This window comes from Carcharodon carcharias, chromosome 11 (genome assembly GCF_017639515.1).
Source record: "Carcharodon carcharias isolate sCarCar2 chromosome 11, sCarCar2.pri, whole genome shotgun sequence".
NCBI classification, from domain to species: Eukaryota; Metazoa; Chordata; class Chondrichthyes; order Lamniformes; family Lamnidae; genus Carcharodon; species Carcharodon carcharias.
In genome coordinates, this window is record NC_054477.1 from 67,290,518 (window position 1) to 67,304,691 (window position 14,174).

General features: G+C 48.6%; 1 protein-coding gene across 1 annotated transcript in view; it reads right to left on the reverse strand.

Moving 5' to 3' along the window:
* LOC121284081 (cytoplasmic dynein 2 heavy chain 1) overlaps positions 1-14,174 on the reverse strand; it is a 770,821-nt gene that overhangs the window by 556,418 nt on the left and 200,229 nt on the right. Inside the window, exon 47 of the mRNA XM_041199129.1 lies at positions 7,601-7,703. Coding sequence (XP_041055063.1) covers positions 7,601-7,703 — 103 coding nt within the window. The remainder of the gene's footprint in view (positions 1-7,600; positions 7,704-14,174) is intronic.

Sequence of the window (14,174 nt, forward strand, 5' to 3'; positions counted from 1 at the left end):
CCACAATGGAGACTGTGGTCCAGGACGTCACTCCTGCACTGCTGCGCGGGCTGAATTCCATCGCTGGTGCCATAGCTGGCCTCCAACAGTGTGTATACAAGAGGCGAGCAGGGCAGCTCAATCTCACTCCAGCTACCCTTCACAAGCCAGGGAGGGTGCCACTACCACACAGCAGGACCCTGAAAGCAGGCCGGGGCCCACCAATTCTCAGCCCTCCAAAGGATGCCCGTCAAAGTCATCACAGACAGGGCATCACAGTTAGCAGGCTACCTCCACCTGTGCTGTGGATGTCCGGGGAGCACCAAGACATAACAGCAGGGTTAGGAAAGTTAAGTAAAAGTGGTTGAACAGCCTGGGTTCAGGTGTTCCAAAACAAAAACAGAATTACCTGGAAAAACTCAGTAGGTCTGGCAACATCGGCGGAGAAGAAAAGAGTTGACGTTTCGAGTCCTCATGACCCTTCGATAGAACTTGGATTTCCAGCATCCGCAGTTTTTTTGTTTTTATCTCTGGGTTCAGGTGTTGTCACTTGTGCATGCTGTTCACTATTCTCAATAAACTCCTAAGAATGTCTCTCTTCCTGTAGCTCCTTGTTCTGTGTTGTTGTCACTCAGATGTGAAACCTTTCTGCACAAGATAAAAGGCAGGTGTCTCAATGCAGGGCCGCTTCTCTGTGCAACTTTCAGACCAAAGTGGTGGTCCAGCCTCATACTCCCTGGAAACATTACTGATGACTGCACCTCTATGCTGCTGGTCATTGCTGCCAGAATGTAGTGGGCTGGCACCACAGAGTTCACTCATTCTCTCTGTGTGCTCTCAGCACCTTTAAGGTGGGGCTGGCCCCCATCACACCAGCATCTGCCTCCAGTGATGCCGTGCACCAGCTCCTGAAGGGCTGAGGTGCTGAAGACAGACACAGCATCAGGTGCCTCTAAAGTTTCATGGCTGCGTCTCTGAGATGGCTCTGATCATGGAGCTCAAGCGAGCTGCCCTCAGCCAGACAGGAATCAGACATTCTCAGAGGCTATGTGAAGATCTATGGAGCATCCTCACTGCATGTTGTCATCATCCTCCTGCGATAGAGCGACTATTAGGGCCTCCACTGCATCTCCATGACAGGAGCATTGAGGGTATTGGTGTTGCCATGAACCAGACTGGATTCGAACATTCACAGCTGTGATCTGAGGATCTATGGAGACAAAAGCAAAATACTGCGGATGCTGGAAGTCTGAAACAAAAACAAAAATAGTTGGAAAGTCTCAGCAAGTCTGTGGAGAGGAACACAGTTAATGTTTCGAGTCCGTATGACTCTGTGTTCTGATGAAGAGTTATACGGACTCAAAACGTTAACTGTATTCCTCTCTGCAGATGCTGTCAGACCTGCTGAGTTTTTCAAGCGATCTATGGCAACACCTCACTGTATGTCGTCTTCATCCTCCACAAATCTAGCGGCTATGAGGGCCTCCCAAGCACATCTGCCTTTTCTAGCCAGTACAAGAGCCTCATCCCCATCATCGTCACCATTGAGGACCCCTCACCCTCATCCCTGTCAGCATCCTCCTCATCGGAGGAGACACACAGTTCCTTTATCTCCTCAGCCAGCTCCTCTCCCCACTGCAGCACCAAGTTTTGAGGGGCGCAGCAGACGATGATGATGTGTGACACCCTCTGCGGACTGTATTGCAGGGCTCCAGCAGACCAGAACCACATCTTCAACATCCCGATGGTCTGCTCCACCAAGTTGCGAGCTGCTGCATGAGCCTCATTATAGCGTCGCTCTGCTGCAGTCTGAGGCCGCTGCACGGGTATCATTAGCCACGGCCTCTGCGGGTAGCCCTTGTCCCCAAGGAGCCAACCCTGCAGCCTCTGTGGACCCTGGAAGACTGCAGGGATCTGAGAGCAACTCAAGATGTAGGTGTCGTGCACACTCCCTGGAAACCTGCAGGATGCATTTCTGGTGGTCGCGTACCAACTGCATGTTCAGTGAGTGGAAGCCCTTGTGGTTGATGAAGTCCACCAAGTGTAGCGACAGAGACCTGAGTGCCATATGAGTGCAGTCAACTGCACCCTGCGCCTGTGGGCATCCTGAGATCAGGTGAATCCAATGGCCCTTGCATCCTGGCTGTCCCGGTCCTGGGTGAAATGTGCAAAGTTGTGTGCCATGGATAAGATGGCATCCATGACCTCATGGATGCATTTGTGGGTGGCGCCTTGTGAAATCCCACAGAGCTCACCTGTGGAGTCCTGAAAGGAGCCACTGGCATAGAAATTGAGCGCCGCAGTCACTTTCACAGCCACTGGCAGTGGATGCCCTCCATGTCCCCTTGGTGCCAAGTCCTGCAGCAAGTGGCAGATGTGAACCACCAGGTCCCTAGGCATGCACATCATCGGTACCACTGGCTCTTGGTCATCCGCGGGAATGGCAGGCGACATCTATAGATCCTGGGTGTCGCTAGACTCCGAACAGCCTCGGCTTGCTGTCACTCCTGAGTGGCATGTGGGGGAACACCTGCTGCCCCTTCTTCATGAGGTTGCTGTTCCTGCCTTGGCATAGCCAGGAGCCTCAGTCGCTCTCTCCTCAGTCTGTAGGCCATCAAGCATACAGCTAGGTCACCAGGGTCTATGATCCTGACGTGGTCCACCTGCAGCATGAAAGAGAGACGTGGTTATCTTGGCCATATTTAGCACCTTTCCTGGCCCAGTGTGAATGCCCCTTAATGCTTCCTGGAGAGGGCTGGTCACCCGTCGGATGGCAAGAGATGAGTGCGCTGCATGGCTGCCCTGTCAACCTGCAACATGGGGGAGACAGGTCCCAACCAGGATGCTGAGATTGCAAGGGGCTGTGAGTGCCTCCAGCAGTGACTGCTACACAACCAGCGTTAGCGAGGAGAATGTACAACACGTGCAACCCAACTGCTCCACGGTCCAATAAAGTGGTGCCAAACTCGAAGCCTGTGCCGGGTGGGTAAGATATAGAGCACTTAGTGGCCCTTTGGTGCCTCCACGTTGCTTGCATGGGCGGGCAGGCTAGGAGCCCGACCCCAATCATATCACTGTGGCTGCACCTGATCTGTCTCAGTTGCAGGGGCATGGTCGGTTTATACAGGTGTCCCTAATATGTGGCCACTTCCCTCACTTACCCTGACACTCACCTCTATTGCCTGTGTGCGGAATGCAGCGCCAGGGCAGCATTTGACCCCCCCCACCCAATTCAGCAGTTGCCTCCGAGGCTGGCCAGCACTTGCCCCGGACACCCCCCACCCACCAACCCCCCCACCTCTGCAGTTGCCTCCAAGGCTGGCCAGCACTTGCACTCGTCCCCCAGAGGTCTGTAAACAACAGGTGAGCTGTAGAAGATGTTGCTGCTCACTCACCTCAGTTCCTCCAAAGTGAAGGCTTCCAAGTGCATGTCACCTACGTGCTGCTATAAAACTTGCTTTCCTGATGTGGATGGACAATCCGGCGGAGTTCCAAGGGCCTGGTGGGATGGCCTTTTAATTACATGCTGATGTATTACAATTAGCTCCCCACTGACCGATGGCAGGAAACGCGGTCCACAATCAGTGGGCTGAGCAGACGATTGCGAACTGCCTTCATGCCATCGTGAAGCAGGTCATGCCGTATTTGCCACGCACGCCACCAGCGGGCTCGGAAAATTTCGCCCATTGTAAAATAGAGGAATCACTTTGTTTTAAAAATTTTATAAATCAGCAATACATGAATACCACACTGAATGAAAGATGAATCTTTTAGAACTTGTCTGTGTGGCTGGGGATTCACTTGCACCAAATTCCATTCTAGTGATGACTTTTCAGGAAGAGGAGTAGAATCACACTTCCAGCGAAGGGTTTTTTATTTGTTCATTCAAGGGACGTGGGTGTCGCTGGCTAGGCCAGCATTTATTTCCCATCTTTAATTGCCCATGAGAAGGGGGTGATGAGCCACCTTCTTGAACCACTGCAGTCCATGTGGAGTAGGTACACCTACAGTGCTGTTAAGGGAGTTCCAGGATTTTGATCCAGCAACAGTGAAGGAACGACATAATAGTTCCAAGTCAGGAGGTGTGTGGCTTGGAGGGGAACTTGCAGGTGGCAGTGTTCCCATGCATCTGCTGCCCTTGTCCTTCAAAGTGGTAGAAGTTGTGGGTTTGGAAGATGCTGTCAAAGGAGCCTTGGTGACTTGCTGCAGTGCATCTTGTAGATGGTACACACTGTTGCCACTGTACACTGGTGTGGAGGGAGCGAATGTTCAAGGTGGAGGATGGAGTGCCAATCAAGGGGGTGGCTGCTTTGTCCTGCATGATATCAAGTCTCTTGATTGTTGTTGGAGCTGCACACATTCAGGCAAGAGGAGAGAATTCCATCACACGCCTGACTTGTGCCTTGCAGATAGATAGTGGACAGGCTTTGGGGAGTAAGGAGGTGAGTTACACCCCACAGAATTCCTAGTGTCTGACCTCCTCTTGTAGTTACAGTATTTAAATGGTTGGTGTAGCCCAGTTTCTGATCAATGGTAACCCGCAGGATGTTGATATCGGGGGTTTCAGTGCTCATAATGCCATTGACTGTCAAGGAGAGATGTGATTGCCTGGCACAAATGTTACTTGCCACTTTTCTAACTTAATTGGATTAAAGGCAGCTTGCCTGATGGCTTTGATGAAAACAAGGTAAACAAGGGGGAAGTTTAGATTATAAGTTATGAAAGGATACTTGCATTTTTAAATAAACTAGACTAGATTGTTTTCAAAGGAGGGGTGAAATGTGTCACCTCGACAGGTTTAGAAACAGCGTGTTTTATTTTTCCCAAAAATTGCTGGTATGAGAGATTTTTATTATCAGGAAGGTAAAGTCCAAACACATTGTGGAACAATGGGTATTTGCATTCGAAGGGGAAAATATGTATAAAGGAGTGAAGGCTGTGTGTAAGGGAAGGCAGTCTAAGATTCAACAAGTATGAAACGTCTTCAGCCTGTATGCCTTCAGCCTGTACTGCTGCCTTCAAGGACAGAAGTTAAGAGAACTCACTTTAAATTAAATTTAATGATTGAATAAATCAGCAAAAAATTCTTCTAATTACATATGTGAAAGTCAACACCATTATCTTCGGTCCCATACACACACTGTTCCCTAGTTACTGACTGCATACCTATCTCTGGCAACTGTCTGAGGCTGAACCAGACTGTTAGCAACCTTGGTGTCATACCTGGCCCAAGGTGAGGTTCTGATCACATTCATATTACCTTGAATAATGTTCAAGGTATTATTTACCTTGCCTGGGTCTTTTAAAAATATGTGTCTTATTGTTGCCTTAACGGAAGTGTAACCGGGAGTCAGATTAAGTAGGGGATTTAGAAGTTATCATAGGAGTAATTTGTAGATCTATGTATGTATTTAAAGTCATTTCTTCTATTAATAAATATCTAATCTAGTTTTGTAAAAACCTGTAAGGTTTGTTGGTCTTATTACTACTGAATTCAAGGCATGCATCTTGAAATTTATACAAACAGCAAAACAAGTTGTGGCAGTTGTTTCAAGTTTCCCTTTGGGATTTGAACAATTCAGCATTTACCATCGGCTCTGCCATAACATATCCTTCCTTATCTTTCCCAATCTTTCTGGAACCTTTGTCGTGGTAAACCACACCATTTTCCTCCAACATCTTTCCATCATCATCTAGCTGGGTGGAACTGGTCTTGCCATTTTCCATTTTTATCTATCCAGTCATAGCCAATGAATCACCTGCAATGGCTTCTCTCCCCACTCCTGGATAATTAATTTTGATGTCTTCCAAGGATCTCTGTCCATGTCCCGCCCTGTTTCTCATCTACACGCTACCCCTCAGGGACATTATCTGAAAACACAGCATTAGTGTCCACATGTACACTGACAACATCCAGCCCTAATCACCACCACCTCTCTTAACCCCTCCACTGTCTCTAAATTGTCAGACTGCTTGTCTGACATCCAATAATTAAATCTGCAAAAAATTCCTCTAATTACATATGTGAAAGTCAACACCATTAGCTTCGGTCCTATACACACACTGTTCCCAAGCCACTGACTGCATACCTATCTCTGGCAACTGTCTGAGGCTGAACCAGACTGTTAGCAACCTTGTTGTCACACCTAGCCCAAGGTGAGGTTCTGATCACATTACGAAGCCATCATTAAGACCATCTATTTCCACCTCTAACCTTGTCCAACTCCATCTCTGCCTCAACTCGACTGTTGCCGAGGCCCTCACCCATGCCATTGTTACCTTTAGATTTGACTCTTCAAACGATTTCCAGGCTGGCCTCCCACATTCTACCCTCTGTAAACTTAACAGTCCTCCAAAGCTGTGTCCTAACTCACACAAAGTCCCATTCACCCATCATTACTGTGCATGTTGGCCTACTTTGTCTCCCTGTTAAGCAACACCTCAATTTTAAAGTTCTCATCTTTGTTTTCAAATCTTCTCCCCATCTCTGTAATCTCCTCCAGACCTAAACTCTGAAATGGAGGTGCATCTCCAATTCTAGCCTTAAGTATCCCTGTTTTTAATCGCTCCACCACTGGTAGTCATGCCTTCAGTTGCCAAGGCTCTAAGCTCTGGAATTTCATACATAAACCTCACTCTCGTCCTTGCTTTAAAACACCTCTTCGACCAAGCTTTTGGTCATCTGCCCCAATATCTCTTCCCGAATTTGACATCAAATTATGGTGCTCCTATGAGCACCTTGGGATGTTTTACATTGTTAAAAGCATTACGTAAATAGAAGTAGATTTTTTATTATTGTTATTAAATATCTTACAATGAAGGCACGTATTCTCTCAACAAATCTAGCAGAGTGTTATCACGACTTTGGTCAGACTTTTCCCACTGTAAACTAGTACGTCAATAACTTCAAGTTTATTTTGATATCAGTTTTCATCAACACAGCTTGTTAGGAATCAAGGAAATTTGTTAAAATGCTTTTACAATAAATTGTTCCTCTTTCACTACTTTTCTTAGTAAGCTAAATTTTTAATGTCCAAAATAATGTTTTAGGCAAAATCAAAGCAATTTTTAAAACAAATCACAGTAGAATAATTAAATTCATCAACTGAATTGTTTTTTTGTAAATTTGAATAACAATGAAAGTTTGTATAAAACACCTCAGCCTTCCCCAAACATCTGAACTTGGAATTGATATTTTCACTCAGAGTGGTGAATCTGTTAAGTGAAGTCTGAGATTGTACAGTTTCTCAAGCTGCAACAGTGACATTTAAACTAGTCAAATAATAAAATACTTATCTCTATATTATTGTGTGTTCTGTCGGTTATGAAATGTAGGCGTTTTGAATCCGAGGCAGAGAGAGGAGAACTGAGAGAGAAAACAACAGACATTGCCTCTATATCTGTTTCTTGGCTAAGACAAGGATTTATCATCATCCTCATTTGAATTATTTTGAAAATGTATTTAAATTTAGAAGTAAACAGAATGCCTCCGTTTGCCCTTGATTGTTCAGTGTTTTGCTGGTAGTTAGAAAGTATAAATATGCTAATTTCACTGTGAGGTACAAATGGAAAGAGGAGGAGGAGAAAAAAGGACATGGATTTTAGTTAATGAGAATCTTACCTTCCTCAAGATCATATCGGAACAATCCAAGTACCCACTGAGTAAGAATGCAAGGAGTAAATAGGTAATGACTATTGTCATCCACTGTAAACTTTGTTCGAACCTAAAAACAGAAATCAGTTTATTAGCCAAATATGAAAAATACACATTTGGATCTCTCCACGAGTTTGGAGCTTGAACGCCTCCCAGATCTCTCTTACTTCTCAGTCATGTAATCTGATATCGAACCCTTCACTCCACAGAAACTACCATATACAATATTAGCATATGAATACCTAATGCATTTCTATGGCATTGCTCTGTGTTAGCCTACTTTGAAAAAATAATTTCTAAATTTTCTAAATGTTACACAGATGAAAGGAAAAAAATTACATTAAAATTGCAAAAGCATACACAGCTTTAATGTGCATCTACACTATAGTTTAACGTCGGCTTGAAATGGTTTCCAGTAAAATTGTGTTGTGTAAGTCTGGAATTAAGGCTCAGTTGGTCTCCAGATTTAAGTTATATTTACCTGGCAGGGGAGAGACCTTCATCGCGTTTCTGCCAGGGAAACAGCAATGGCTATAACCAGTCGAACTCCTTACCATGGGGTACCTAACACCATCCGAGTCATGGTGAAGGGCAGCGAGCAAGGAACAGGAACGGATAGGACCTTCTTCACCAAGAGGATCCTATTTAAGCTGTGTGGTTTCGAGGCTGCGGAAATCTACTGCCTACAGGATTTCCCCAGCGCTGGATTTTTTGATGTGACTTTCAAGCAAGTGGCAGCTTGTGTCAAACTCCTGAAGGTGTTTGAGGAAAAGAAAGACCTGCTAGAAATGAAAATCCTGACGGCAGAGCCGCTCTTTGCCCTGCCGTTGCAACGAGAACGGGTTGCAACAGTGCACCTTTACAACCCCTTCGTCCCTGTCGCTGACGTGCTCACCTTCCTTACCAGATACTTTGATAAGGTTGGGAGCTGCACCGCGGTTAGAGATGATTTGGGGATCTGGACATGTAAACGCCAGGTTAAGGTAACGCTCAAGACCGACGGTAAGGGAGCCGTCTTCCACCCCCCTTCCAGATTCGCTATCGGGGGAAGCCGTGGCTACCTTGTCTACGCTGGGCAACCCAAACTTTGTCGCTCATGCGGCAAGTCTGGTCATGTGGCGGCCAACTGTAGCGCCGTCCTCTGCAAGAACTGCAAACAAGAAGGGCACCAGACAAAAGACTGTAGACAGGCGACCTGTGTGGTGAGGCAAGTCACCTCTACAAGACCTGCCCCAAACATTGCCGTACTTATGCACAGGCAGCCAAAGCCAGAGGGGGAAGCAGAAGAAATGCCTCATGTCACTCCAACTACCAAGGCCCCCAGGGAGAACAACAGGACAAAGGAGGACACAGAGAGAGACAAGGTGGAGGAAAAGAGTGGGGCAACAGACAGCCAACCAACAGCACGGCCCCCTGAACCTCCCACTCCTCAGGAGAGCGAATCAACGGAGGAGGAGGAGGCAGCAGTGGGAAAGCAGCAGGGGGTGTGGCAGCTGGTGAAGAGAGCCAAAAGGAAAAAGGGGCTAAAAAGAAACCAAGCCACTTCCCAGACAAGAGTCAAGAGGCGTTTCCTATCCGACACGGATAACAAGAGCAGCAGCTCTTCGGACGAAGAAGGGCTAGGGTGGCGCCAACAGAAGAAGCGGCAAAATGCTAGGGAGTTGGAGGATGAGACACCAGAGCTCCAGAACATTGGAGACAATGAAGAGACCAGCGCACCCCAACTTTGCCCACAACCCGAAGAGGCCAGTGTACCACAACCCCAGGAATCTGGGAACAGTGAGGCGCTCAGCGCACCCCAGCTCCGGGAAGCCGGGAGCAGCAACGCCCCAGAGGCGGAGAGGATTGGAGAAGCTTCTCCAACAGAGGACATTTCAAACCCCGCTCTCTGCACAGACCCCCAGATGCCACCCGAGCAGAACACCGCCAATGGGGAGATTCAGGACGCTTTCCTCAGCCCATCCAAAAGTGAAGCAATTTGAGCACACTACGGGCATGAAGGAGCAGACCAAAGGTCTGGAACTCTCAGAGACAACAGGTTTGGTAAGCGACTAACTGCTTTAAAATGGGTGTAAAGATTGTATCCATAAATGTGCGTAGCATTAAATCTACTACGCGATGTGTTGCGACCTTGGACTACCTTGCCAAGATCAAAGCTAACCTGTTGTTTCTGCAGGAGTGTGCAATACCGCACCTCAGCTCCTACAGGCAATGGTCACGATGGTGGTCCCATGGGCCATCGATCTGGTCGGGAGGAAACGACTCTCGTTCCTCCGGCCTGGGTATTCTGCTGCGGGGAGACAACTTCACCGTCTCCCAGGTTAAGGAGGTGGTGGGCGGGCGCCTCCTCGTAGCAGACGTAATGTACAAGAATGCTCCATTCCGGTTAATTAACGTCTACGCCCCGTCACAAGGGGCTGAGCGGCTGGAGGTTTTTCAGCAGCTCCCACTGCTGCTGGCAACCTCCAGGCAGGTCATTCTGGGCGGTGACTTCAACTGTATCATCGATGCGGCTGGACGATCCAGCAGGGCCGAAAGCAAATTGGATGCTACGTCCAGATCCCTGATGGAAACAGTAAAGGATGCCAAGCTGCATGACGTCTTCAGCAACCCTGCAGGTGGAGCGCAGCGTAGATACACCTGGTCGCGGCCTGATGGGTCCGTCTGTTCCAGGATAGATTTCCTGTTTGTGTCCCGTGCATTCGCAGTCAGATCCACCAACGTCAAGCCGGTGTTCTTCTCTGACCACTGCCTCCTACTGGCTGACTGTCACTTAGAGAAAAACCAGAGGGTTGGCGGGGGGGCATGGAAGCTAAACATGAAACTGCTGACCCCAGAGAACATTGAGGAGCTCAAGAGGGATTACAAAGGTTGGAGAACCATGAAACCCCACTTTGAGTCACTGACACACTGGTGGGAAACATCAAGAGGTTTTTCATCCTCAAAGGCACCCAGAAAGCTAGAAAGGAACAGAGGGAAATGTCCCAACTCCAGAAGAACATGCAGAATCTGCTCCAGCTGCAGTCGATGTGGGTCAATGACAAGGGGAACTCCAAGAGGTGAAGAGCCAGCAAGCCTCGCTCTTTGCCTCGGAGGCCTCCAAGATCATCTTCCGTTCCAGAGTCCACTCCGTGGAGCAGGACGAGACATGCTCATGTTTCTTCTTCCAAAAGGTACAGAGAGAGAGCTCTGTGATCAGCAGCCTGAAGGAAGAAGATGGCTCAGTAAAGTCATCACAGTCCGACATTTTGAGGATCAGCAAATCCTTTTATGCTGGATTGTATGACATGAAGCCCACAGACAGCACGGCCTCCCAGTCCTTCCTGTCCTCTATCACGGAGGTCTTACGACGACAGTACACGGGAGAGTCTGGACAAAGCGCTAACTCCTGACGAACTGACTGAGGTCCTTGAATCCTTCGAGAAGAGTAAAACTCCCGGAAGCGACGGCTTGCTGGCGGAGTTGTATTCGGCTCTGTGGGACTGGATCGGCCCGGACCTGCTAGAAGTGTATGAGAGTATGCTCCTGGCCGGCAGTATGTCAGAATCCATGAGGAAAGGCATTATCACCCTCATCTACAAGCACAAGAGGGAAAGGGAGGAAATTAGAAATTGGCGACCCATTTCACTGTTGAATGTGGACTATAAGATTCTGTCCAAGGTCATCGCCAATCGGGTTCAATCCGCTCTGGAATTGGTGATTCACCCTGACCAGACTTGCACTGTGCCGGGCAGGAAGATCTCTGACAGCCTCGCGCTACTCAGGGATACGATTGCCTATGTACAGGACAGGGGTGTGGATACCTGCCTCATCAGCCTGGATCAGGAGAAGGCCTTTGACGGAATATCGCACACCTACATGGTGGATGTGCTCTCCAAAATAGGGTTTGGGGAGGGAATTCGCAATTGGATCCAACTGCTCCACACTAACATCAGTAGTGCAGTCTCAATCAATGGGTGGGAATCAGATAGCTTTCCTATTAAATCTGGAGTCAGGCAGGGCTGCCCTCTCTCACCTGTTCTTTTCGTGTGTTGCATAGAACCCTTTGCTGAGTCCATCAGGAAGAATCCGGGCATAAGAGGAGTGAAGATCCCAGGCAGTGGAGGCATTCAGGTCAAAGTCTCCCTGTACATGGACGATCACGCCGTCTTCAGCTCGGATCCGCTGTCAGCGCGCAGACTGATCCACATCTGCGACCAGTTCAAACTGGCCTCGGGAGCCAAGGTAAATCGTGGGCAGAGCGAGGCCATGTTCTTTGGGAACTGGGCTGACCAATCCTTTGTCCCCTTCACTGTCAGGGCTGATGGCCTGAAGGTGCTGGGGATGTGGTTCGGAGGGACCAAAGCACGTGTTAGAAACTGGAAGGAGCGAGTGTCTATGGTGAAAAGGAAACTGGGCATGTGGGAGTGACGCTCCCTCTCCATTGCGGGTAAGAACCTGGTCATCAGGTGTGAGGCACTCTCGCTGTTGCTATACGTGGCGCAGGTCTGGCCCATTCCACACTCCTGTGTGGTGGTGATCACCCAAGCGATCTTCCGCCTTATCTGGAGGTCGAAATGGATCGTGCCCACAGGGACACGATGTACAAGCCTCTAGATAAAGGGGGAAAAAACATGCCCAACATCGACTTCATACTGATGGCCACCTGTGTAGACCGTCAGTATGCAAACACCAAGTGTCACTACATGCTGAGGTTCTACCTGTCCCCAGCGTTACGAAGGATGGGTCTGGCCACGCTGCCGCGGAACGCTCCAAGTAGTTGGACCGTGCCGTACCACCTGTCCCTCGTGGGAAAATTTATGCAGAGAAACACCTTTGACCACAAATCCATCAGGCAGTGGTCGGCACGTAATGTCTTAAAGGCCCTGAGGGAAAAGGAGAGGGTGAATCCTGTGGGATGGTTCCCTGAGCAGACTGACAAAGTCATTTGGCAGAATGCCTCACCACCAGAACTTTCCAACAAGCACCAAGACGTAGCTTGGCTGATGGTGAGAAAGGCCCTCCCTGTAAGATCCTTCCTACATGCCAGGAGTCTCACCCCCTCTGCACATTGCCCTCGAGGTAGCTGTGGTGGGGAAGAGACTGTTGTTCACCTCCTTGTAGATTGTGTCTTTGCGAAGAAGGTCTGGAGAGAGATGCAGTGGTTTCTGTTGAGGTTCATCCCGAGCAGTTCTGTGACACAGGACTCTGCTCTACGGGCTGTTCCCAAGGACACACACCGAGACAAACATCAACTGCAGCTGGAGGATCATCAACTCGGTGAAAGACGCTCTTTGGTCTGCCCGAAACTTGTTGGTTTTCCAGCGCAAAGAGTTTGTCCCCGACCGAGTGTTGCAGACTGGCACATTCCAAGGTCCAGGACTACATGCTGAGGGACACAGTTAAGCTTGGGGCAGCCGCCACAAATGCGCAATGGGGAAGGGTCGCTGCCTAAGACCTTTCTGCCACAGTGCACTGAGGGACTGGGAACTGTAAAGAGCCCCTCAGGCTGTACAGCTTAAAATGAATGTCTGCCAATGATTGTAATTTTCATTGTTTGTACTGATACACCTTGTGATTCATGTTGTAAAAGTTGAACCTGATTGTATTTTTGTAATGGTGATTTTGAAATGGTTCGAAATGTTTTTGAAGGTTTATGAATAAAGTATATTTTTGCAAAAAAAAAGATTTAAGTTATATTCACACTACGGCCAGGATTTTCCACTCCTACTTGCAGCGGGCGTAATGACAGGTGGGAGCAGAAAATACCATGTGAAGGCCAAAAATCGGTTTTATGGTGTCATAAAACCAGTTCACAATTGTGCACTGCAGCCTTCAATAGCGGGTTGCACAACCCCCTGCGACACATCAGGAACATAATTTCAATATATTTGCATCTCATTAGAAGGTACTTCTCACCAGAAATCATCCCCCATGCTGGATCATCAGGGTACATCAGCACGCAATTAGAACTTCACTTGTGACTTTGAGATTCGTCCGCCTACCTTGCAACTTGCAGCGCTTGTGGTAATCAGCACCAGACTTCGCAGGCAACACCACATCGCTTTCAGTGGGGTGACACATGCAAGTCTCTACCTAACAGACCAGAGGTAAGGCCAGGGTAGCTTTTCATGGGCTGCAGGGCAAGGGTTGCACTGGGGAGGAGGGGAAAACTGGCCTGAGGCATGGGAAGGGGCTGCAGGGCTAGGGCTGTACTGGGGGGTATGAATGGGGAAGGTTGCACTCAGACACATGACTGGGGGAAGGACGTGGGAGGTTAGCATCCTCAGCACCAGGATGGAGAGCGATAATGACGTAAGCCACCTGGTGCCAGAATGGGAGAAGTACTGAATGAAGAAGTGCTTCAGTTTACATTGTTGAGCAAAGACCGTCCTTCTCCCAGTCCAGGGAGGAGGAGGGCATGTCAGTCGAGTCTCAGTCGTGCTCAGCATGTTGTGTGCAGGGTGTGGTCGTAACAGCACACACCTCAATTCATGGAGGTTCTGACATCATACTGGGATGCAGATGGCACATTCAGTCAAGGGAAGCATCTGCAGTCTAC